Below are 26,766 nucleotides of genomic sequence, written 5' to 3'. Positions count from 1 at the left end.
TAAGAACTTGACGTAGCTGTACCTCCAGCTGTGCAAGTTTACATTATCTCCCTCTTTCGGTCTCTTACCATTCTAGAAAGATGAACATGCATTGGTTCCATACGTAGGTCAAGAACCCCAATTTCTTTACCAGACCTCGTCACCCTTTCCTGCTTTCTATGTTGCCATCTGTATCTGTTCCAGACAGGCTTGAATTCTGCCACAGTTTTGATAATCATTATGCAGATTAGAAAAGGGACTTACAGCTTGATGAGGCAGCATCTGTGACTGTGCATTCATTCCACCTATGGTTAATGGATGTGTAATTGGTATGAGTCCTGCAGAAGGATTACCCTGTGTTAGAGAAAAAGTAAATTTACTGTTTTTTTCAAATGAAATTAAACTGAAGTATTTTTTTTAAAGTACTTGTTAAACTTTATATACATCATAGAAGCATGCATATAGGCCAGCGTTTTCCAACCAGTATGCCATGGCATATACTGGTGTGCCTTCAGACCTGATCAGGTGCCACGGAAAAGTTAACACAGCTTGATGCTCAGATCCAGACCCTGGACTCTACTCTCAGCACCACCCTTCAACATCAAGAGACACCAGCAGTGACTCTTAAACATGTAGGGTCCACATTATTTCAGGCAGCCCAGTACCAGCCTGAGCCGCCACTCCAGAATTGTTCTATTAGGGATGAGCCAAACCAAGACAACTTTTCCTGCAATGTTGATTTACTTTGTCAAGTTAAGATGCTTTCTCCATACCGTTTTATAAAAGGGAATGTTCGACTCTAGAAGGGTGAGCTTATTTATTTATTTATATTCCGCTTTTCTGCACTTCAAAGCAAATTATATTCAGGTAGTGTAGCTATTTTCCTGTCTCTAGTGGTTTTACAACTCAGCTGGTAACTTTTAAACAGCCGCGCGGGCACACATGTATGCGCGTATGCTGGCCTGCGTCCAGAGACGCAGCCATTTTATAACAAACGTGAGAATAAGCCCGCATAGTATAAAATATGCTGAACGCGCGTACATGTGTGCACAATTTTATATGGAAACGCGCATGTGTACGCAAATGCTACCTCTATCGCGTAAGTGGGGGGACTTTAATAGAAATGTGCGCAGATGCAATTACCAGTTAAACCATTTCATTCCCAGTTCATCCAGGTTAGGGATAGGACTTCCTAGCCCCCCTATTTAAATAGCCTTACTTTTCCCTTCTTAACCCCAATCCTTAAAACCCTGCTGATATTCCTATATTCTTTTGTTTTAGAACATACACGCCACTCTACAGAGCAGAAGTAAAGGTATGTGGTAGGGGACCCTGGTGTGTGCTTGTGCACATAAGTTTGTATGCACTAATTTCATTCATAAATCCAGGAATGCCCACCCCTTTTTTGGACTTTTTCATTTGTGCGCGTACTGGGAGATATGCGCAAACATAGGTGCCTATTAAAATCTGTATGACTTGAACGTATCTCCTGGCTTTGGCATACGTAAGGCTTGTAAAATTCACCCAAACGTTTATACCTAAGGCAACAGAGGCTCATTGTCCAAGGTCACAATGAGCGGTACTGTTGGTGGGGGTAAGGTTAGTATGTGATTTCTACAGTCAATTTTGTACTACCCTTCTAACCATATAATTGAATTAATAATGAATGCAGTACCATCCATTAAAAAGCAATGGAAATACACAAAGTCTATGGATATGTTATAGATGTGCGATATTCTGTTGTGTTGATTTCTTTGGAGCTACCTATAGATTGCCAGCAGCCCATAACAGTTAATCACCACCGTTTAGTAGATGGCACTGCATCAGTGAAGCCTATGTAAGGGACCTTTGGTTTTCTTTTACTAAAGAAGTGTACTATTAAGCTAGGGAGGTTCAATAAGGAAATAAATAAGAGAGGTTTGGGTTTTTCTCCCTGATGTGGGAACCTGCAAGTGGTATCTGCTAGTTATGTATCATCCCACAGCACCTGCTATCCTAGTGGATTATAGTTTGGGTTTTGTTGGAGTAGGAACTCTCTGTCTCCTGTCTTTTAAATTTTCCTTTTGATTTATGAGATAGGATTAAAGAAGGGGGTCGGCTTCAAATTGGCTTTAAAGACAGGTAGATGATTTAGATTTAGGTTTAGATTTGCCTGTGAGAGCCCATCCCCCTTGTTGCAGTGGATTGAGGCGTCCCTGTATTTGAAGCTGGATGTGGGGTAAGGAAGACCTGCTTGTGCTATGTCTCCTAACGAGCATACACACAGTGACAGTGAACTGCTGCAGAGGAAGAATATTTTTGCATTAACTGTTTTGGGCTATCTCTTATGATGGAGGCATGGAAGTTTTATTCCATCCTTCCTACTTCCTGCTTAATTTTTCTATTTTTTTGGGTTCTATTAATATTTTTGTCCACTCGCAGCTGATAACCCATGGTACCTGGGAGTCAGTGTACTAAACCTTTGGAAGAGGGAACTCTTTCATCCAGAAAGATATAGAGGTGTTACAATTTCCATGTAGAGCAAGGGATCCCAGTAAAGTGCACTGATAGGAGAAACAAAGAAGGTACAACATAAACATAAGAAAAACTTTGTTGCTATTGGGGAAGGTTAGTTAAGGGTGTGAGAAGTGCCCACCCGGCGCTGCCTAAGGAGTGGAAATAATTCAGGAAAAATACAAGGGAGAGTGAAGTACCTTTCAGGTGCTGCATAAGGAGTTAAAAGTATCCAAAGAGGATTTCTGGAAAAATATTAAATCTGGGATTGAGTTCTGATTAAATATTGGGACTGAATGTATGTTCTAACCATATTCGGTGGAAAGAGGCAAGAGAAATAATTTGGGAAGTAAAGGAAGATATAACTACCTTAAATCTTCATATGCTGAGGATTTAAGGAATTGGAAACAAGGAGTAATTTGGTGTAAATATAACGCTTCCACTAGAAGCACAGTCTTTACTAAGAAGTGGAGTCACAAGTTTATTCTATCTGCTGTTTATTATTTATTGACTTTGATGAAGAAAACAAAACAAAGCTATTCTATTATCCAATCATCTAACCAATCTATCAGTAGAGAAGCTGAAAGCACAATACCTCTGCTGTGTGTTTATTGGATGCTGCGACTGTATAATTATTGATGCTGGGAACTAAAGACGGGGTTAATTGCAAAGAGGCAGGGTATAAGAGCTACTGTTCGTCCCATGTGTTAGAACTCTTGGACTCAGATGAAAGCTATCTGCTATGGAGAAGGAGTTGTATAGAGACTGATAGGAGTTGTGCATAAGGGGTCCGGCTCTAATTTTTCTTTCTATGTGTCGCTGGGTGCCAAGTAAAGGATCCGTCCTGCCCAGGGGTTACAACTAGAAAAAACCCAAGAATAGATGGGGATAAAATGAGGATTAATTTTTAGTTTCCATATAAAGCATAAAAATCCCGTGGCCTTGTCTGAGATTGTTCTAGTAGAAAGGCCACAAGTAGCAATTCTATTTTGTACATTACTAGTACTAAACAACATGTTTATTAATATCACAAATATAAATATACCACAAAGATAGTAATGAATGGGCACAAATAAATAAAACAAGGACTTACAGGTTGCATGTCTTGTCCAAGTGCCATTATCCGTGTCAAGGGAACCAGATTAATGGAAGGAAATAGCTACAAAAAAGCACATATATATCCTTTGTACTGCTATAGAAAATTATGTTACATTTCCTCAAACTAATTGCAAAGATGAAATCATGTACTGATGTACAATTTGTAAATACATAAATAATACAACAAATAAAATTTGCTTTTCAGTTTTGTGGCATTCACAATTCATGTAAGGAAAGAATCTGTTTATATAGAGGGCAATTTTCAAAAGCCATTCATCTGTGTAAATGACCATCTACCTGGGTAAATAAACTGTCTACAAATTGTTCACCCTCTACAGAGGTAAAAGTATGTGCTTTTCCACATAACTTTAACTCACATTTCCATGGAGGCATTATTGGGTTGGGGTTAGGCCAGGAAAGGAAACAATGGGGTAAATTTTAAAAGGTGTGTGCGCTACCCGGTGCGCACACATAGATGCTCGATTTTATAACAAGCACGCGCATTTTATAAAATCGGGGGTCGGCGCACGCAAGGGGGTGCACAATTGTGCACCTTGCGTGCACCAAGTCGCGCCTTCCCCCGTTCTCTTCCCCCTAGTCTGACCTTCCCACCCCTTCCCCTAACCTTTCCACCCCTAGCCCTACTCTAACCCCCCCTGACCTTTGTGTTACCTTTTGCGCCTGCCTCTGGGCAGGTGCAAGATGCACGCGCCGGCAGCCTGCCGGTACGTGATCCTTCAACACAGCAGCAATGGCTGCTGTGTCAGAGGCCTCTGGCCCCGCCCCCTCCTCCTCCCCGCCCCTTTTTGCAAGCCCCGGGACTTACACACGTCCCAGGGCTTTAAGCGCGTCGCCGGGCCTTTTTAAAATAGGCCCCGTGCGCGTAGGGCTTTTAAAATCCGGCCCAATGTGTGTACTTCTGTAATTTTGAAACTACACATCTTGTTTTGAAGGGAAAAGTATCTACAGAAAAAGCAGTGTATATTTTTGTGGGTACTTTTTCCCTAGCCAATTTTCAAAGGGAAAGAATACATAGACTTTCTCTTTGAGCACTGATGCAAAGTTCACAGGGAAAAGTATCCCACAACTTTTTCAACAATCCACATAATTTTGAAAACTGCCTCATATAGAACAAGTGGAGAGGTGCAAAAAGAACCACTTTGGCTATGGTGTCTGAACAAAAACCAGATATAGTTTAAAAACATCATTAAACAGTCCCTCATTTAAGTTTAAACTCTCTAAAATCTGTTCAAAGCATATTCATATCTTTTATTGTAATAATAATTTAGAATTATGTAGTAATTTAAAAAATCCAATCTGGACCTTAATTCATTTAAGTTTGTGTTTCTAAATATACTTGCACCCTGGCGAGCATTGGGTTTGTCGATACATTTCAATACACAGATGGCATGAAAGTGGTAGAGGAACACTGTGATTATTATTTTATTTATCAATTAGAGTCTCCCAGCAACAATGGGCAGGGAAAACCTGAAGTTATTAGATCTTTGGCTAATACCTGGATCGGGGCCACCAGCAAAGTCAGATGTTGTAACCCTTAGAAGATAATGACAAAACTTAGGCAGTATTTTGCCAAGAAAAGTTTATAGCTGCTGAAGTATGGTCATCGTCACTTAACAATTATAAATTGATAGGGAAATAAGAGAAAACAAATCCAAACAGAAGTTGAACATCTGTGGTAGAAGGCGATAAAATAATCATTCTGTGGTTACACAGAATATCACTAGGAGAAGGGATTTCAGTTGTGCTTCCTGAATGTGGCTCAGTGCTGTAACAAACTCTTCTCACTTCTTTCTTTCCTTATCTGTAGCATGATAAAGCATACGGTTCTCCATTCATTGGGAGGGAGGCAGTGATTAAAGCAACAGAACGTTTTAGTTTAAATTAAGTACAAGGTTTTTTGGTGGCTGGCGCCTGGGTACAATGTTCAGTCAGCCTGTATAACTGTAAACTACATACGTAGTTTCTCATTAAAAAAAAAATTAGCAAATGCAAAGTACACATGTGAAAAGCCTCCACATATTTTCTTTGTGAGGGCGGTGACACAAAATAGTGCATGAACATTTGAAAATGTACTTGCACCGTTTTCTTCCTGACCCACCTAAACACGCTCACAGGAACGCCTCCTTTTAAGGCAGATAAAGGTAGGCTTGCTGTGGAAGCCACATGTATTTATAGCTGCATCTGAGGAGGCCATTTTTCCGCCAGGCCACTGTACCTGGGTAAATGCCATTGAAAATTACCCTCCCGATATCTGAACTCATGAGGTATAATTAGGAATGTGCATTAATTGTTCCATTCATTTGATTTGTTTCAGTGCTATGGATAGTGAGTGTACAGAAACAAATGGTGTATGTATTGTGCATGCACACAATCTATTCATCAGATACATATGTACCACCATCCACCAAAACAAATCAAATGAATGGAGCAATGAATGCACATGCCTACAAAATATTAACATTAAGTAAGCTAAGGCTTAGAAGGCAATAATTGTTCCAGTCTTTCTCACTAAAGTTTAATTTTTTTAAATTTAAAAACTAAAAGGACAGCCAGATTTATGAGAATTTCTTTACAAGGCTGAGGTGACTTTATTTGTTTGTAAGCACGTTCATAGTATATCTGCTAGCGAATGTTAGCAACTGTCTTACTTGTTGAAATCCTGGTTGAAGGGACAACTGTGAGATTACGGGTAGATTTCCAAATGTAGGGTCAACAGGTAGATCCTGCCAAAAAAGTTTCAGAATGAAGCCACAGTGGAAACAAGGCATTTGATATACAAAAGCATATAAGCTATATCTGTAATTAACTCTTTGAATACAAATTGGAAAGAAGAAATTTTGACTTTATTGTGATAGTCTGTACAGTGAAATTTCGTAAGAACTCCACATATGCCAGGGCTTCCCAAACAAATCTTGGGAATCCCACAGCTGGTCAGGTTTTCGGATACCCACAATGAATAAATTTGCATGCATTAAAAACCCAGTGTAATCAAATTTACCTCATGCATATTCATTGTGGAAATCCTAAAAACCTGACTGGCTGAGGGATCCCCAGGATAGTTTTGGGAAGACCTGCAATGTTAGTCTACTTTAATGTGTTTATTTATTTATTTATTTTTGCTTTTATTGGTTAAATTGTATTTATATGCATTAAAGGTGATATGTGTAGGCTGAAAGACCCTTTTGTAAAAGCTTTAATTTGAGATAGTGGTCTAGTAATTAGAGCAGGGCTGGCTCTGGTTTTCAGGATATACAATGAAGGCAGCATATTCAAATCTATCACATATATGTTCTTTATCGATATCCTGAAAACCAGGCCTATTTGTGGCTGTTAAGAACCAAAGTTGGCCACACCTGGATTAGAGTAATGAACTGGGAACCAGGACACCAAACTTCAAATTTGACTTCTCCTGCTGACACCCATTATAACTTTGGACAAGTCACTTTGGGTTAAAATTTTAAAGTCATCTAATCACCTAACTATATAGAGAGGTGACTAGACCAACCCCTTTGAAAATTTACCTAGGTTGAGCAGCTAAATTTAGATGCTCAAAATCTGGGTTGTCCTAGAGATAGGGGGTAATGTCAAGGAAGAGAAGTTAGATGGTTCCCACTGATTTTCAATGCTAGCTGTCTAATTTAGATGGCCAACTCCGGGTGCAGAGACAGCTGATCTACATCTAGGTTGCTATCCATGCACATTGAAAGCCAGTGATCCCTGCTTACTTCTGCCTGATCTGAAAAAAAAACAAACCAAGACAGAAGACCCCAGACAAGCCCATGATACCCTAACTCCCACCTGGTGATATGACTCTTATTTTAAGAACCCCACTGGACCCCCCCCGATCATCCTCCCTCCCACCCATCAATCGACCTTCATTCAGGGCCACATTTAGGCAGAGGCAACACAGGCAAGTGCCTAGGATACCAAATTCTGAAGGCATCCAAAAACTGGGACTTCCTATGTGGCTCTTTGATTTCCAGGGGCAAAACCCCCTCCCCATTTTGGATCCTTTGCCTATGGGCAACATAATCTTAAATTTGGCCCTGCTTTCATTTCCACAACCGAACCAGATCCTGCAGTTATCTCCCTCTTGGCTTGCATTTCCCTTACTCATGCAGCAGGAGGAGGTATGTCCTTATCTCCCCCCTGCTCCAGCAATGACACCAGTAGGTGGCACTATCACCGTACACTGCCTGCAAAGGTTATTAGGTTTATGTTATGGCTGAAAATGTGCTTTATATAGCTGGCAAAGTTTTACGTGGCTTCCTTAGATTTTCACTTAGTAGTTGAATGAAAACTTACCCCTTTATCTCTCATTACCTTAGGTTAACTGTTTTAGACTCCAAGCTCTTTGGGGAAGGACTTTAACCTATATGCAATTTGTTATGCAGTTTCTGGTTTAAGGTGCTATATTAATACCGAAATAAATACAATTAAATTGAATTTACCGGTAGTTTAATTTCTATTTTTATTCTGTCTTTCGTGACAGGTAGGTCACATCAAAGTGGGACTGGAGGGACTACTAATAGAGTTACAACAGAGTAACCATTAAAAACAGATTACAAAACAGCTACAATTAAACTTCTAGAAAGTATTCCATAACCTTTTTTTTTAGTATTGCTTTTAGGATTGCAAAAGGATGGATGTTACCTGAAATAGAAAAAAATCTTTTTTAATAGTTTTGCTGAATAATATAGCATGCTGTTGCCTTTGACTACGTCAAACAGAATGCCAATGCCGCCTGGGACAGCTCGCTGTTGGTCATGGATGGCGTAGGCCTGTCCTCACTTTCAATCTGAAGACTAAAACCGCAGGGGGGCAGAATAGAGCCCCCTTCTTTGATGGGTTAAATGGATTTTCCTGATGAAAAGAAGAATTAATCAAGATTGTTTTGGAAAATGTAATGTAAGGTATGGGTGACATTTTAATAGACTTACAAGGGCTTTCACAGTGTTTTCAATTATAGGTTGCAAAAGCTGCTGTACCAAACAATTTAGTCTGTCCTTTACATGCCTTCCTTCACTACTCCACAATGTTCCTTCTGTCATGCTGTGCTTAATAACTGAAAAGGGTCTTCATCATAAAAAAAAAAAAAAAGAAAACAAATAGCTGGCTGGGTGCCAGTGTTGTGTATTGCCAACTGGGTTCAATTCCACTGGGTTCAATTCCCAGGGCAGGTCTTCCTCTGCATGGCTTGGCCGGAGCTGAGGAGACTCCCTCCGGGGTGGTAGGGAGTCTCGATTGCCCCAGGGCAGCAACAGCTAACGACTAGATTGAGGGCCCATGATGACTGCAGGTTTCCAGAAGTAGCCTTGGTGCCTGGCCCCTGGCTGAGGTCTGTTGCTACAATGGCTGGGCTAGGTTGGTTAGGGTAGGGTTAGAAAATAGGGTGAAAAATGCCCAGGTGGTAACAAATGAAGACTTATGATGCCAGATCTGATTGAACAGGAAGACCCAAGGAGCAGGAGGAAATTACTGGAACCCCAAAAACCCCCTCCAAAAAATGTTTCTTGTGTTATATATACAGTAATGCTTCACCATGGTTGATGAATTCCATTTTATTTTCATGAAAGCCCAGCAAATACATTTTCCCTCTGACACTTCCTGCAGCTTGGGCCACACTTTATCTATCATCATCACTAGGCAGCCCCTGGCAGCGTTAACATTTTATTTAATGGCATCATAATTTATATTTCATTAAAATCATCCATTGCACCTGAAGACTGGAGGGTGGCTAATGTAACCCCAATATTTAAAAGGGCTCCAGGGGCGATCCGGGAAACTACAGACCGGTTAGCCTGACTTTCAGTGCCAGGAAAAATAGTGGAAAGTGTTCTAAACATCAAAATCACAGAACATATAGAAAGACATGGTTTAAAGGAACAAAGTCAGCATGGCTTTACCCAAGGCAAGTCCTGCCTCACAAATCTTCACTTTTTTGAAGGAGTTAATAAACATGTAGATAAAGGTAAACTGGTAGATGTAGTGTATTTGGATTTTCAGAAGGCATTTGACAAATTTCCTCATGAGAGGCTTCTAGGAAAAGTAAAAAGTCATGGGATAGGTGGCAATGTCCTTTCGTGTATTACAAACTGGCTAAAAGACAGGAAACAGAGAGTAGGATTAAATGGACAATTTTCTCAGTGGAGGGGGTAGGCAGTGGAGTGCCTCAGGGATCTGTACTGGGACTCTTGCTTTTCAATATATTTATAAAGGATCTGGAAAGGAATACAATGAGTGAAGTAATGAAATTTGCAGATGATACAAAATTATTTAGAGTAGTTAAATCACAAGTGGATTGTGATAATTTGCAGAGGGACTTTGTGGGACTGGAAAATTGGGCATCCAAATGGCAGATGTTAGGTTCCATATTAGGAGCTACTACCCAGGAAAGAGGTCTAGGCATAGTGGATAATACATTGAAATCATCGGCTCAGTGTGCTGCGGCAGTCAAAAAAGCAAACAAAATGTTAGGAATTATTAGGAAGGGAATGGTGAATAATATGGAAAATGTCATCATGCCTCTGTATCGCTCCATGGTGAGACCGCACCTTGAATACTGTGTGTAATTCTGGTCACCACATTTCAAAAAGGATATAGTTGCGATGGAGAAGGTACAGAGAAGGGCAACCAAAATGATAAAGGAGATGGAACAGCTCTCCTATGAGGAAAGACTAAAGAGGTTAGGACTTTTCAGCTTGGAGAAGAGATGGCTGATGGGGGATATGATAGAGGTGTTTAAAATCCAGAGAGGTCTAGAACGGGTAAATGTGAATTGGTTATTTACTCTTTCAGATAATAGAAGGACTAGGGGGCACTCCATGAAGTTAACATGTAACACATTTAAAACTAATCGGAGAAAGTTCTTTTTCACTCAGTGCACAAACTCTGGAATTTGTTGCTAGGGGATGTGGTTAGTGCAGTGTAGCTAGGTTTAAAAAAGGTTTGGATAAGTTCTTGTAGGAGAAGTCCATTACCTGCTATTAATCAAGTTGACTTAGAAAATAGCCATTGATATTACTAGCATCAGTAGCAAGGGATAGACTTTGGGGCAGATTTTAAAAAAGTATGCCCGCACGTACTTTTGTTTGTGCGACCGGCGCAAACAAAAGTATGCCGGATTTTAGTAGATACGCGCGTATCTTTTAAAATCTGGGGTCGGCGTGTGCAAGGCTGCGCAAAATCGGCAGCCTGCACGTGCTGAGATGCGCAGCCTGCCTCCGTTCCTTCCACCTCTCCCCACCTTCCCCTCCCTTCCCCTACCTAACCCACCCCCCGGCCCTAACTAATTCCCCCCTTTATTCCATAAGTTACACCTGCCCGAGGCAGGAGTAACTTGCGTGTACTGGGCCAGTTGCCGGCACACCATGTTCCAGTCCGGGGGCTGGTCCGGAGGCCACGGCCAAGCCCCTGGGCCAGAACCATGGCCATGGCTCCGCCCCTGGAATGCCCCCGATGATGCGCCGGCCGCGACACGTGCCCCTGACACGCCCTCCCTGGACAGCCCCAGGACTTACGTGCGTCCTGGGGCTTTGCACGCGCCAGCAGCCTATGCAACATAGGCTCGGCGCATTCAGGGGGAGCTTGGGGCAGGTTTTCAGGGGGTACGCGCGTATCTTTTTATTTATTTTTTTTAAGAAATTGCATTCATCAATGCTATAGAGAAATGGTTATGGCCATTCTCACTGGTCACCCATGAAAAGAGGATCTCTCTTACTAAGATGTGGTTTTTGCCAACTGTGAGACCTAGCACCATCTTCCCTCATGGTGCCTTGTGAACAGAATATGTATCTAATGGGCAACCGTTAAATAATTAATTTAAAACATTCAGGAAAAAGAAGTTTACCAAAGGTATGCCAATTCTTCCCTTCTATGTGAGTTCTGGATTGTGTATTATATCATTATTATTATTATGTGTGTAGTAGTAGTGGCTCATTCTGTTTCATTATGTGATCTTGTTGAAACTGATGGGAAGAGCTGTGACAAATCTTACATTGCATCATCTAATATAAATAGCTGCTTCCTGCTTACACTGCTATAGCAGAAGGTGAATATTTTCATGCTAAAATTCCCTAAAACGGTTTTATAAGGAATTAAAAGGCAGTCTAAGGAATCTGCCTGCCATAGGTAACATGATAGTGGTCTTGGCCCCCCACACCCCCAAACTGGAACCTTTTGGTATTTTATTATGATTGGGGGAATTTTGAAAGTAAGCTCCATTTTACTTTTCCATGGGATCACGAGAGCATAGTTAATTTGGTAGGGATGGTATTATGTCATAACTTCCTGAAGGGTTTGTAAGTCCACGTGCTTTTTGAAATAAGACAAGGGCATTATTGGTTTTGATTGGCTGAGTGGCCGCGTGGAGCCCATCCTGTTGGGATAAGGAGGATATATGAAAGATTTCACCACTACCTCCCCCTACTTTTGATATTTTTCAAACTTTTGTTAGGGATCTCTTGGTCGTCTCCTTTTCCCTCCCTCTCTGTTGGTTATGTTTGGATACTTTCTAGTGTGATGTCTGTGGCAGTTGGCGGATAACCCGAGCCCGGACAGATTTTGGACAATTTTATGGGTATGGTTAGGCGAATAAGTATTTTGGGCAAGGTGGGATGGGTTTTAAAACCCTGAAATTGACATGTGGCGGGCTCGCCGGCCATGTCGGAGGGTTTTTCCCTGCTGGGTCATGGCAGGGAAGGAGTAAGAAGGCGGAGGATCACCGGTGGGGGAGTTCAAAGGGGTGGGCCGCTTTTGAATAGGCTGTTGGTGTCACAGCACCCCAAAGCTTGACCTGGTGAGGTTTGATTATGGCTGAAGATGTGCTAATGTTGTGATAAGTTGTAATTGGGCCTGGGTTTAAGTGTACAATTATCAATAAACTGCAGCCATATTTAATCCAAGCTAATATTGTCTGCTTCATTTTGTATAGGTGTGAATTTCAGGAGAGGGCCAATGAACTAACTTATCCATGTTATTAATTCAGCACATCTTTTGAGGAAATTGCATTCATATAAGGAAATGGTTAGGTCATTTCTCACTAGTCCCTAGTAGTATCCAGTGTATACAAATGTATTTAATACATGTTTGTTATACATATCATGAAAACCAGATCTGACAGGTGAGGGTCTAGGATCAGCCTGGGACAGGTTCCCTTGCTGACAGAAGACCAGAGGACAAATCTCTTCTCAGACTTATCTCTTTGTTACAGCAATGGATTACTCTTTTAGCAGTAATCACATTCCATCTCACCTAGAATCCAAATTCCTCACCTTTGAGACACACGCAAGTACTGCTGTCCCTGCTATGCGAGAGGCTTAAATTCAGGCTTTCTATGGCTACGCTACAGGGTTAGCCGCCTATGAACCTATCTGTAGTAATGATGAGGTGATATTAAGGGCACCTTATTGCTTATATAAAGGGGTCATAAACTATCCCTTAGTATCAGTTTCTCAACAGATGCTGCATGATGTGCAAAGTAGAGTAGGAGTAGTAAGGGAAGTTTGGCACTCCCTAGTGAGAGGAGTTAACAAAACTTCTGTACCCTTGTTGTTCAGGGTTCCTCAGATTACTCCCTCTAAGGGGAGAGGTTTTTTTTATCAAGGTGCCTCTCTGGCTAAGAGAGGTACTGTTGGAGGGTGGGGTCTCTAAGAAAAGAAGACTCCTGTCCTGGGAAGGTGGCTGGGCCCCAAGATTGGGATGCCAAGGGCTTCGTAAGTAGGGAAGTCTTGTGTTGGGATCCAAGAGTGATTACTGAGATTTTGCTGACGATTTCTAATTTTACCAAACACCTTGCCAGAGGGATTTCTTCAGAAGTTAAAGAAAGAGGATTGTCCTTTGTGGGAGGCAAAGGGAAGACTATCTGACAAGGAATGTCCAAAGAGTTGCTGACTCAGGAAAGGAATCAGCCATAGGCTCATATATTTTGGAAGAGAAAGAGAGAGGGAGAGAGAAAGAAAGAAAGAGAGCTGCATCCAAAGGAGTAAGTAACAAGGGAAATGCTCGGTGGGGGGGGGGGGGGGGGGGGTGTGTGCTTGATCTAGAGAGCTTACCTATCAGGATATGCAGCATTTGCTTTTACTGAGAATATTTTTTTGTGCTAATGGACTTTATTTTCCTGCACTGATTGGTAAAAGTCTACTAGCTGTGAATTTTGTTTCCTGCAATCAAGAGGCCAATAAAGGATTTTATTTTTGAATAATAGCTACAGTGTGGAATGTGTTTTGTTCCTTAATGGACTGGTTGCAGAAGAATTCCAGGTGACACAAACCCTTAAGGGTTTTGAAAAACTGACTTTTCCTCCTTTTGTGAGGGAAGAAACTGGGATCATGGGTTCAGTCCTGGCCTGTGACCTCCCCTGTAAGCCCCTGCATGCCAGGAAAAGTTGGCGCAGGGGCTACACCTGCAAACCTCTTTTTCAGTTTATTTTTGTTACTTATTGTTGCTTCCCCCATCCTGGCCCCTGTATGGGCTGTAAATATAATTTTATTTCACTTTTTTATTTATGCACCATACTCAGCTTTGGACTTTGCTAACTCAACTGTAGGAGTACAGAATGGGATTTTTCATTTAATTATACGTTTATACTTATATTAATCCAGACTTTTGTAAATACTGTGCTGTGTAGCACACAGAGGCTATGAAATTACCAGTCTTACGTCTCTCACCATTTTTGTGGAAAATTCTCTCAATTTGCGCTTTTTAGAATCTTTCTAAGCGTTTATTTAACAATGTAAAAATAGTGCTCATTATGCTTGTGAAGTATCTAGAACAGCGGATCCAGAAAAATCAGTAAAACCTTATCTGAAATGGAAACTGTTGAAAGAAGTGGAAAGGTGTGGGGAGCATGCAGTGCCATGCTCCCTGCATGTTAAATATTACTGCTGGGAAGTCTGGGCTTGTTTACCTGATGTGGTTGCTGTTGCAGCTGTAGAGTGGTGTGGTCTGATACCATCTGTGCTGGAGGTAGTCCAAACCCAGGGCTTATCTGCTGCTACATTGACAAATATTTAGAGTATAAGGTAGAATCATAACATGGAAAAAACCCTATATTTTGTTGTACTGACATTTAATGCAGGGCTGAGGGTTTTTTTTTAAACATTTGAATTATGTTCATTGATTACCAACTACATTTATTTTATGCTGATTAGTCAAAACACAGTCCAACATTCCAGGTGTGAATGAAAAATGGTATTACTTTCAATTTCTTTGGAGTCACTAGAGAATTTTCAAAGATGTCTTGTTATTGGCAGCATACATGATCTTATTAGCCCTTCAGATGCAAAATGCACGGGCTTCTTACTATACAAATGTGTAATTGACAATGAGCCAATATCTCATTTTTTAAGTTTAAACTTCAACAACTCTTGAACTTATATTCAGAACTCCTTGATATACAGATAAGAGAACAAAGTAATAAAACTGACTTCTCCTCTCCCTCTTGTACCACAGAACCATACATCATCATTGATTAATATTGATTTTGGGTGTAATTTTGTAACAGCCTGCATAAGAAAGCCATCAGATATGCACATAAGTTACACTAGTTTTCAAAGCAAAATTATATGTGTATGCATAGTTTGAATATCAGCCTAATAAAGCTACTAGCACACAATTACACCTGTTAACTTGTGCACTGTAAATTTTCCAGAAAATTTGCTCACATACTTTTAAAAAATCCAAAAGCATGCATGCAAATCCAAACCTCTCCCCAACTTCACCTTTGGGAATGTCTCTGCTCAATTTGGGAAAATGTACATGCATACAAGAGAAACCCATGCAAGTTTATGGGCTACATATTGGGCAGGCAATGTTATAACAAGACATTCCCATAGGTAAAGCACCATTTTGCTTTTGAAAATCACCCTCCCTTTGTTTAAAGTTTAATAACTATAATTCTCTCCAATTGCCTCCTTCAAAACCACCATGAAGTGGATTGTCTTATATTCTATGGCAGAGATGACCAACTCTGGTCCTCAAGAGCCACAAACAGGGCTGCTTTTCAGGATATCCACAATGACTATACATGAAACAGATTTTGCCACCATTGTATGAAAATCTACCTCATACAAACTCAATGTAGATATCCTGAAAACCTGGCCAGTTTGTGGCCCTTGAGGACCAGAGTTGGCCACCTCTGTAATATGGCAACCAAACTATGTATGCTTCTCATGAATCTGATGTACTAGGTGTACTGAAATTCACAAATTGCACGTCACCTGTAAAAACTGTAACATGTGCTCCTATGTTGGGCATAGGTGCACAAGTTTTCTTTTTTAAGTGTGAAGCTGACTTTCCAAAATTGTTTGGCTTTGGAAAATTTCATGCAAATTAAAAAATAAATTACTCCAATGCCAAATCATGTAAAAGAGCTCATTAACTAGATTTACAGTGCTAAAATACATTTAAAAAGGCCTTTAAAGGCTGGTTTAAAAAAAAAAAAAAAAGGTAGCTACACCTCAGTGAGATTTAGTTAACTTTTTTGAAAAATTGTCCATAGGAAACTTTTACACAGTGGGATTACATTTTTTAAAAAAGCGCGAGCGCATACTTTGCTAATTTTATGTACATAATTTCTTTGAAAATTTCATCCCAAAAGATTGCTTTGAAAATCCTCAATAAAGTCTGCGAGTACAATGTGCATGCAGACTGTACTGCTATGAGGGCTGTTTGAAAATTACCTCTCTATGACTAGAACATAATGGTTATGTAGAAAACTTACTTTTCCACAAAAGCTGAACTACAGCTTTGTGTCCCAGGTTATGATAACGTAGACATGTTTTGCTGTCTTCTGTTATTACATCTTTGGAGGTAGTTAGCACTATGTTAAGGAACAACCAACTATATCTTAATCCTGATAAAAACTGAGGCCTTCTGGATTAGTGGCCACCCTCCCCTTGTTGATGTCTGGGACTGACTATTGATGGAGTGTCTAAAATATTTGCAGACATGGTGAGGGATTTGGTATTGTCTCCTGTTTGTCTTTTACACCACAATTAGCGCTATTTTAAAGTCCGGATTTTTTAAAATGAGACAGTTGCACCAATTAAAGTATATTATTACGAGAGACAATTTTTAGTCAGTGTTTCAGGCATTTGTTTTAACTACCATTGACTACTGTTAACGGGTTTTGCTAAACTATTGTATCAGTGCACTCCAGCTTCTCCAAAATGCATCAGCTCATTTATTCTGGTTGCCTTTAAGTATAGAATACATACAGCTTAAGGTTCTTTGTTCGATATTTAAGGTCAACAATCAGGAAGGTCCAGTCTATCTTGCCAATTTATTCTTTTTATATTCCACCTTGTAAAGCCTTTACTCTAGGAAAGCAGTTGCTTACTGTTCTATCTGTAAAGCATACACAATTTGCTAGCTCCTCAGTCCCGGGCCTTAGTTATAGGCCCTGTTATGTGGAATGCCCTCTCTGAGGAGCTCCAAACCATGACTGACTGTTTTCAGTTTTGGAAGAAGTCCTTTTTGTTTTTGGAAGCTTTCCCATAGTTTTCTTATTGAGATGACAGTGTGGTTGTGCTACCTGGCGCGCACACATGTATGCCCGATTTTATAACATGTGTGCACATGTTATAAAATCGGGGATTGGAACGCGCAAGGGGTGCACACTAGTGCACCTTGCACGCACCGACACCCGCGGGCTTCCCTCGTTCCCCCCCCCCAACCTAACCTTCCCATCCCTAACCTTCCCCCCCTAGCCCTAATCTAACCCCCCCGAGGCAGATGCAAGTTGTGCGCACCGGCAGCCTGCCGGCACGCGATCTTCTGACACAACGGCAAATGGCCGCTGTGCTGGAGGCCTCTGGCCTCGCCCCCGGACCGCCCCTTTAGTAAAGCCCCGGGACGTAGACGCGTCCCGGGGCTTTACGCGCGTCTCTGGGCCTTTATATAATAGGCGTAAGCCACTCTAACGGGCGGATTTTCAAAGCCCTGCTCGCGTAAATCCGCCGGGATTTACGCAAGCAGAGCCTTGCGCGCCGGAGCGCCTATTTTCCATAGGCTGCCGGCGCGCGCAGAACCCCGGGACGCGCGTAGGTCCCGGGGTTTTCGGAAGGGGGCGTGTCGGGGCGGGGCCGAACGACGTAGCGTTTTGGGGGCGGGGCGCGGCATTTTGGGGGCGGGCCCGGGGGCGTGGTTTCGGGCCGGGGCGTTCCGGGGGCGTGGCCGCACCCTCCGGAACCGCCCCTGGGTCCGGTCTCGGCGCGCCAGCAGCGCGTGGATTTATGTCTCCCTCCGGGAGGCGTAAATCCATGGATAAAGGTAGGGGGGGGGATTTAGATAGGGCCGGGGGGGTGGGTTAGGTAGAGGAAGGGAGGGGAAGGTGAGGGGAGGGCGAAAAAGCGTTCCCTCCGAAGCCGCTCCGATTTCAGAGCGGCCTCGGAGGGAACGGAGGCAGGCTGCGCAGCTCGGCGCGTGCCGGCTGCCCAAAATCGGCAGCCTTGCGCATGCCGATCCAGGATTTTAGAAGATACGCGCGGCTACGCGCGTATCTTATAAAATCCAGCTGTACTTTTGTTTGCGCCTGCTGCGCAAACAAAAGTACGCGATCGCGCAGTTTTTCAAAATCTACCCCTAAGCGCGTAAATCCACTGGAATTTACGCGCGTATAGCTTTTAAAATCCGGCTCATAATGTTTTATGTATTATTGTGATCTGCTCAGCACAGTTAGACTGCTATGGGCAGAATATAGGTGTTTTAAAATAAAAATAAATACATTTCTTTAATTTTCTAATGAAACACTATAACCTTGAACTGTATCACTTTGCCTATCACTACCACTGTAAAAAGATTTTAAATGCCAGAAAAGTCAAAACTGTGCAATGAGATTACCTGAATTGAGGTCATGATTGTCACTCTTCTAGCTGGTTAATATACTGTATATATATATATATATATATATATATATATATATATATATCTATATCTACATCTGCATTATCAGACATTGTATTTTCATAAAAACTACTATCTAATCCATATGGCCTGATTCTTTCTAAAAGAAATAATTAGTGTTTTCTATAAAATATATTTCTAGAACATTTTTATCAAAGGATAACATACAGCAAGATGTAATGTACAATGTTGTATGCATACAGTACCTGTGCTTGCTTTGCAGAATTTCCTAGTGCATTGTACAGTTGCATTATCTGCATCTGGGAGATGAAAACAGTTATATTATTGAATGTTCCATACCAGGTTCTCAGTTGCTAAGTTTAATTGTGAAAGTGAAAGCGCGTACAGCAGATTCTGTTCTATGTGCTATCATGTATTAAGGTACACTGAGATTTGGCACCTTACTTTCCATTGCATGCCACTTCTCTTTGGTGTGTTTTGTGCATTGCATCATGTATTGCTCAACGCTTCCCCGTGCTGTAGCTATTTCCTCTGCTCATCGGCTCCTTTGGAAGAGTGAGCCAGCCCTCTGGGAGGTGGGCTTGCCACCCTGTGGAGAAATAGTTTCCCATCCTGGACCTTGAGAATCCCTAACAGATCTACAAATATTCATGATATTTAATTTGCTTTCAGGATGTAGTGAATTTGCATCTTTTGATTACACTGAAAACATAACTGTTGGAAGATGTTAAGGAAAGGATTTGGAAGCCTTTTGCTTCAGAACATATATTAAGGTATTCACTATCAGATCTCTTTGGCTGCTTCTACTTTTCTTATAGAAATGTATTTGTGCTCTGAGGAAAATTAGTCATCAATATACAATTGATTGGCCTGCATTTTTATTTCTGCGACTATGATAGGCTTTTTTGGATTCCCTTTTTACTGCATATCCAAAATCAAATTTTCAGAAAAGCACAATGACCGATAGAGACCTGAATTAATTTTACTCAAATACATCTATATAATTATTATTGATGATTTTTTTTTATCATAAAAGATATCTTTACAACATGAAAAATTCAGATTTCTCTAATTTGAAACTGGATCCTATTGTGGAGAGCTGACAGCACCAAAAGGCATGCAGCACAGAGCAACAATTAAATAGGTTTCAATGTATTCATTGAAGAATTTAAGAAACTTCTTTAGTTGGAATACACATAAAACATAGACATTCAGCACTAGGCTAACACATAGTACTAATAGATCATATGGTTAGAATTCAGAAAAATGTCCCTTTACTCAAATGTGCTTGGAGCTCAAATAAAATACATTTCACATGAGGTGGCTGATGTACTAAAGTCAGTTAAGATCAGCCAGAGCCCCCAGTTTCCTATGGATCATTTTTCAAGATTTTGCAGCAAGTTGTCAAATGCTGTGGCAATTTAGCATATTTTTGCATAGATTTTCAATTTAAATACTTTTTTTTACTTTATACAAATGAAGTTGTTTTCTGACATTTTTGTGTTTAGTAAACGTATTTGGTTCTTTATTAGAAGAAAAGGGATCGTCATGAGTGGGGCTAGAGAGGAAGAAGAGGAAGGGATCTGGGAATGGGAAGAGAGGAGATTGGCAGAGGAGGGAAATCTTAGGCAGGAGAGGAAGAGAGAAAAGGGATGGAGGAGGATAGAAGGAGAGGGAGGAGAGAATGGGAGATTCAGGGAAATAAGGGAAGGGAATGAGGGGATAGGAGGAAGAGGGATCAGGAGTGGGAAGGAGGAGGTGGATGGGGAGGTGAGAAGAAAAGAGTATTGGGGATGGTTGTGGATGAGAAGATGGGAAGAGTGAGGTGAAGGAGGAAAGGGGAGGAATAGGAATAGGGTGGAGAAGGAAGGAAGCCACAGTCCCCCTCAAATCACACCCTGATCCCTTCTTTTACTTATCTCCCCTTCCAAAGCCAACTTTGATCCCACACTATCCCTCTTTCACTTCCTCCTCCTCCATGAGCCCCTCATTCATCTGGTTCCCTCCTCTCACAAACACCTCATTCACCCCAGTTCACTCCCTCCCTCCTACAAACTCCTCACTTACCCCGGTTCACTCCTCTACTCCTCTCTTCCCTCCCCATGGTTCATTCACTCCCCCCTGTAATCCCTGTTCTATTCTTTCACTCTCTCCCCATGTGTGTTACGTGCGCCGGCTGCAGCAGACCCGCGGCTCGGCCCCCTCATCTCTTTCAAAGTAATCCAGTGCCTGGTCCCTCTTCTCTGGCGGCTGTGGGCCGCTGGCTTCATCCTCGGGCCACCCCTGGTGCCTCTGGCTCTGCTACTTCTCCTGGCGCTCTGCACCAGGCCTCTCCGTGTGGTCTGCGGAGAGATGCCATTCCGACCAGCGCTGTGCCCCTCTCTAGGTGCACGCGCACGTACAACCAGACCTTAAGTAGGGCCCATGGTGGGAACATAGCCGCAGGCCCCCGGTTGATGATGTCAGCGGAGCTCCGGTATATAAGGCCGGGCCCCGCTACCTCAGATTGCCTTTGCAACAGGTCCCCTCACTTGTCGAGTGTTCGTTGCTTCTACTGTTCCTGGTTCCTGATCCTGAGTATCCTCGTTCCTGTTTCCTCGTTTCTGTGTTCCTGTTCCTTCGTCTTCCCTTCGGACTGCTGACCTGGTTTGACCTCTGCATTGACTGACTACTCTGTTGCCTCTCTCCAGCCCCGGACCTCTGCATTGCCTGACTACTAGGGATGTGAATCGTTTTTTGACGATTTAAAATATCGTCCGATATATTTTAAATCGTCAAAAATCATTAGGGCCACGATACAATACCAATTCCCCCGATTTATCGTCAAAAAATCGTAAATCGGGGGAAGGGGGAGGGCAGGAAAACCGGCACACTAAAACCCCCTAAAACCCACCCCCGACCCTTTAAATTAAATCCCCCACCCTCCCGAACCCCCCCCCCCAAATGCATTAAATTACCTGGGAGTCCTCCGTAGCGGCGGTCCGTGGCTAAATCGGGGGAAGGGGGAGAGCACAAAAACCGGCACACTAGATCGTGAGGTCTTTAGCCGGCGCCATTTTTCAAAATGGCCGCCGCAAAATGGCGGCGGCCATAGACGAAAACGATTCGATGCAAGAGGTCGTTCCGGACCCCCGCTGGACTTTCGGCAAGTCTTGTGGGGGTCAGGAGGCCCCCCCAAGCTGGCCAAAAGTTCCTGGGGGTCCAGCGGGGGTCAAGGAGCGATTTCCTGCCGTGAATCGTTTTCCGTACGGAAAATGGCGCCGGCAGGAGATCGACTGCAGGAGGTCGTTCAGCGAGGTCCGGAAATCTCGCGAGGGTTCCGGACCTCGCTGAACGACCTCCTGCAGTCGATCTCCTGCCGGCGCCATTTTCCGTACGGAAAACGATTCGCGGCAGGAAATCACTCCTTGACCCTCGCTGGACCCCCAGGAACTTTTGGCCAGCTTGGGGGGGCCCTCCTGACCCCCACAAGACTTGCCAAAAGTCCAGCGGGGGTCCGGAACGACCTCTTGCGTCGAATCGTTTTCGTCTATGGCCGCCGCCATTTTGTGGCAGCCATTTTGAAAAATGGCGCTGGCTGAAGACCTCACGATCTAGTGTGCCGGTTTTCGTGCTCTCCCCCTTCCCCCGATTTAGCCACGGACCGCCGCTACAGAGGACTCCCAGGTAATTTAATGCATTTGGGGGGGGGGTTCGGGAGGGTGGGGGATTTAATTTAAAGGGTCGGGGGTGGGTTTTAGGGGGTTTTAGTGTGCCGCTGGACCACCAGGTAATTTAAGGCATTTGGGGGGGGGGGATTTAATTTAAAGGGTCGGGGGTGGGTTTTAGGGGGTTTTAGTGTGCCGGCTCACGATTTTAACGATTATGACGATACTTTACACACACAAACGGCAACAATACGATTCCCTCCCCCTCCCAGCTGAAATCGATCGTTAAGACGATCGAGGACACGATTCACATCTCTACTGACTACTCTGTTGCTTCTCTCCAGCCCTGGACCTCTGCATTGCCTGACTATTCTGTTGCCTCTCTCCAGCTCTGGACATCTGCTTCATCTGACCATCCACTTGCTTCTCTCCTCATCCAGACCTCAGCCTTTCTTGCCACCTCTTCCAGATTGCCGCCAGCCCTGAACCCAGCTTGCTCAATGACGCCTCTTCAGCCCTTGTCCTGGACTTGACTTATTCAGGCTTCGGCCTGCTCTTGCTCGGCTGCCCCCTGTCTGACTGTGTTCCTATTGGCGCCCGGGTCTCTGGGACTCTCTCTCATCCAGTACGGACTGACACCCTCACTTGTTGCTGCCTCTGGGCTGACCTTGATCCATCCATTGATGACCACCGATGGAGGCCACCTAAGTCCAGCTGGCCCCGGCACCCAAAAGCTCAAACCGCGAGGAACGAGGGCTGGTATTGGTGAAGCACCAGCTGGCCTCCGTCCATCAGCCCACTCTGCCTGCCGACGGTGGGGACCTGTAGGATCCCTCCCACGGGTAGCGTCAACCCCACCTTGGCCAATGGTCCACCTCCGGTGCATCAGTGTGATCACCATTCTGTTCTTTCGCTCTTCTGCTTTCCCCTGTCATTTTTGGTTCACTCCCTCCTGGCCCCATCCATATCCCCTCACTCACTGGCTCTATGATTGTGAACAGGAGAAGGAGGAGGAGGACCATCTGGTTTAAAGCAGCCATTGGCACCCCAGCAGAGGAGGAGAGAAGCTGTGGCAGAGATGCTGTTTTCAGTCATAGACAGGGCTTAATTTGTATACAAAAAGGAAGTGGAACTATGAAACAAGGTGAGATCATGGGGCCATGGCCAGGTGTGAACACACACACACACACACACACACACACACACACACAGTTTCAGGGTAAGCAGCTCTAACACTCTCTGTTCTTCTCTGCTTCCTCCAGGGCCTGAGGGGCCATAAATAATTCATGCAACTACTGGCTCCATTCTGTTTCCCCAGGTGAGCCAGAACTGATAAACACTGCCAGCTCTGCTTTCTCAGGTCCCAGAAAAAAGGTGGCAGAATGCCATTCTGGGTAGTTCTGCCAGAAATTAAACCCTCAGTAATGGACACAAAAAGGGTTGAATTGGTACAAGTTTGAAAGTAGTGAGCAGTAGTGCCATTCATCAGGGCCAGAGGTTGAAACCTCTGTTGTGCTAATTCAAACACTCTTCTATAGGGATGTGAATCGGTACTGGACTCGTTTCCGGTATCGAGTTTGGGTAAAAACCGAAGGAAATCTTCATTCCCGCAATTCTTACCCATTTTAATCGGCTGTGTCATGCCGAAAAAAAAAACCCACCTCGACCCTTTAAATTTAATTCTTTCACATCCCCCCCAAACATTTTTAAAGTACCTGGTTGTCCAGCGGGGGTCCCGGGAGCAATCTCCAGCTCTCGGGCCGTCGGCTGCCACTAATCAAAATGGCGCTGATGGCCCTTTGCCCTTACAATGTGACAGGGTATCCGTGCCATTGGCCGGCCCCTGTCACATGGTAGGAGCACTGGATGGCTGCGCGATATTTTCAATCGTCAGAAAAACGATTCACATCCCTACTCTTTTATGTCTGTTCTTTGCCTTGAATTTTCTGCTTCAGTATCATCCCTTCCCCAACTGTTCCCTGCAATACAGGAGGAGAGTTGGGGGTAGGGGCTGGATTAGGGAGCCATTGTTTTCTTCTCTGTGTGCTCCAGGCTCACCCCTTCTCTTCACTGCAGGCTGCCTGGAGGGGGAGGGGCTGGAGAAAAATATCCTTGCTGCTCTGCCCCTTAAACCTGAAAAGAAGTGCTGGATCTGCGTTCTAGGTCATTTCCCAACAAATTAAGCCCTGGTCAAAGTTGTCAATGTGCAAGGTGACATGGGTGAGGCTGGAAGGCAGTGAACTGGGGATTGTGGGGTGTGATGGGGAGGATAAATTGCTCCATCCAGTGCTACCAATGTTACTCTTCTGGGATGGGAGAGGGGGAAATGCACAGTCCACTGCCACCAGTGCTTTAGTTTTGAAAGGGTTTCCAGTCAACTGTGTGGATATTTGGCCAGGATTGGCCAATTCTGCAGCAAGGACCTAATCTTTCAGCCCTTACCATGGTTGCACATTTATGGGAGATCAGGGGCCCTGAATCAGCCATTAATACACATTAATTAGTTTGTTAAATGGCACATGTTAATGCTGTACAAATGAATTTTGCATTAATTTATGAGCATTAAAGGTAACACTTTAATATGCATAGCATTGAAAAACGTAACTACAACTCCCTGGATATCGTTACATTTTTTTTGTGCTAATAGGTCCGTGTTAACTTTTGCAAGTTTTCTATGTGCTAATAGGTAGTGATTTGTTTTGCCTAGTTTTGCATTATTTTACCTCATTAGCATAATGAGGTAAAATAAGCTAAAGCTGCATGTTTAAAATTCTGTTAAAGTATGTAAACAAGATTGCACACACATTAATGCTTGCAAAAGCATTAGCACATCAACCGCTAAATCAGGAAACATTAATTGAAAGCTATTCTGTAAGGAATTTGATGTGCTGTATTAAAATACACAAAAACAGCATGGTAAAATACGAGTGCATCAGTTACCTCTCTGCTATTGCTTGCAGATAACATTCTATAAGCTTGCGGCATCTACAAGAAGAAAAGGAAGAGCACTGATCAAGAAGGTAAAACTCTTTCATTTTAATCACATAATTTATCATGGAAAGATGCAATAATAATCATGCTAATTAGCCTGAATTGATGTGGTGCCTTTCAAACAAACAGGATCTCAACCTGCTTCACCTTTAGTGTTTCATAAATGTGGATGCTGTCACTCGCGGAGGCAGACAGCCTGGCAGCCCATTTCTGACATTTGAGGGCATGGAATACTGCTGCTGTTATGATTATCCCATTACAGCTTGAAAACTAAGGCAAAGGGTCAAGAAGGAACCTGCTGAAGTTTGCACAGGCAGTCAGAGAACGTAATCTTAAACAGATGTGGATAAGTAATAGACATCCTGACCAAGCTTTGCATTCTCTTTCCTTAAACCAATAAACTATAAGGCTGTGCTTTCATGTGAAAATGACACAGAAACAAAAATGAAAACCGTTCTTTTTAGAATGAAACTAAACAAAAACAAAATTTTATTTTATTTCATTTTTACAATATCATGCATGTTAAATGGTTTTAATAAGCACAAAAATCTTCAGGTGTGCACTAAAACCTTTTAATGTTCCCTAAATGGTTTTAACTCATACTACATGGAAAGAAAGCAAAAAAACCCCATAAATCCTGAAATAAAAGGAAAAATGCCACCAACGAAATGAAAATGAAAAACAAAATGAAAACAAATTCCTGCACTTCCTACCCACCTAATGAAGTAATTGAATTATTTTATTTGTTTTTAAAAACAATTGTATTGCAGATACCTTTTTTTTTTTTTTTTTTACTATTACTGAGTATAATGAGAATTTAATTTATGACTTCAGAGCATTTAGAGGTCCATTCATACAATTTACATGGCTGCATATTAGTTGTGCATGTTTGCAATATTTATCATAGGCAGCCAATTCAATCAGTGAGAGCTGCTGTTTGAATGGCAAAGGTAAAAGAAATAGAAAATAAAATGACCATGTTGGATTATTTGAGACAAGGAGCAGATAAGGTCCTCAGAGTCTGTTTTACGGGTGGCCCCCTTCCCTTTATGAAATTGTACTGGAGTAAAAACTGGGCTGGCAGCCTTCCTAAAGTCATAATAAGAGAATAAAACATACTTACTGGCATAGAAAGACTTGTTCCCCAAAGACAAAGAAGCAGAATTACAGTCTTCATATTTCAAATTGCTACCTGCATCGGAAACACAGTGTAATGCTATTTCACTCTTTATTTCTCTCTCCGGAAGAACACAACACTTATAAAGGTAATCACTACATGGGTAAAATACTTTAGCATTACCTGTACGCCCCTAGCAATATCAAACGCTCAATAGATTGAACTAATGCCTTGCAGAAGCGCTTCTCTTGTACTTCTCAAAGCTTTTCATGTTACTGAATCTTTAAACCCCATTTAAACTGTACCACTGCTGACCAGTAACCAATCGGGATCCAGAGACCACTGTGAAGTCATTTGGTTTCCCGATTACCCAACATTTCATTAGCACTGTTAATAGGTGCAGACATCAGTATGCCACAAGGGCTGTGGGTCTGTTTTAATAGCAGGGCGTTAGTGAACTCTTTCCCAATTTAAACACAAAAACCATGATCCAAGCAGAAACGGGAGTTCTTGCACAGCAGTATCTATTATGAAAAGAATGGATAATGTGTAATA

At 42.7% G+C, this 26,766-nt stretch overlaps 1 protein-coding gene across 1 annotated transcript in view; it reads right to left on the bottom strand.

Annotated features, from left to right (window-relative positions):
* AMTN (amelotin) overlaps positions 1-26,462 on the bottom strand; it is a 35,847-nt gene extending 9,385 nt beyond the window's left edge. Inside the window, exons 1-8 of the mRNA XM_029598159.1 lie at positions 26,395-26,462; positions 26,218-26,286; positions 25,044-25,088; positions 18,702-18,755; positions 14,498-14,584; positions 6,240-6,314; positions 3,566-3,631; positions 244-333 (exon numbers count right to left, since the gene is read on the bottom strand). Coding sequence (XP_029454019.1) covers positions 244-333; positions 3,566-3,631; positions 6,240-6,314; positions 14,498-14,584; positions 18,702-18,755; positions 25,044-25,088; positions 26,218-26,271 — 471 coding nt within the window. The 5' untranslated portion in view covers positions 26,272-26,286; positions 26,395-26,462. The remainder of the gene's footprint in view (positions 1-243; positions 334-3,565; positions 3,632-6,239; positions 6,315-14,497; positions 14,585-18,701; positions 18,756-25,043; positions 25,089-26,217; positions 26,287-26,394) is intronic.
* Positions 26,463-26,766: the final 304 nt, after the last annotated feature.

The sequence above is a fragment of the Rhinatrema bivittatum genome, chromosome 1 (genome assembly GCF_901001135.1).
Source record: "Rhinatrema bivittatum chromosome 1, aRhiBiv1.1, whole genome shotgun sequence".
Classification (NCBI taxonomy): Eukaryota; Metazoa; Chordata; class Amphibia; order Gymnophiona; family Rhinatrematidae; genus Rhinatrema; species Rhinatrema bivittatum.
Note: the sequence above shows the minus strand (reverse complement) of the source record. Positions and strands in the feature narration are given on the sequence as shown.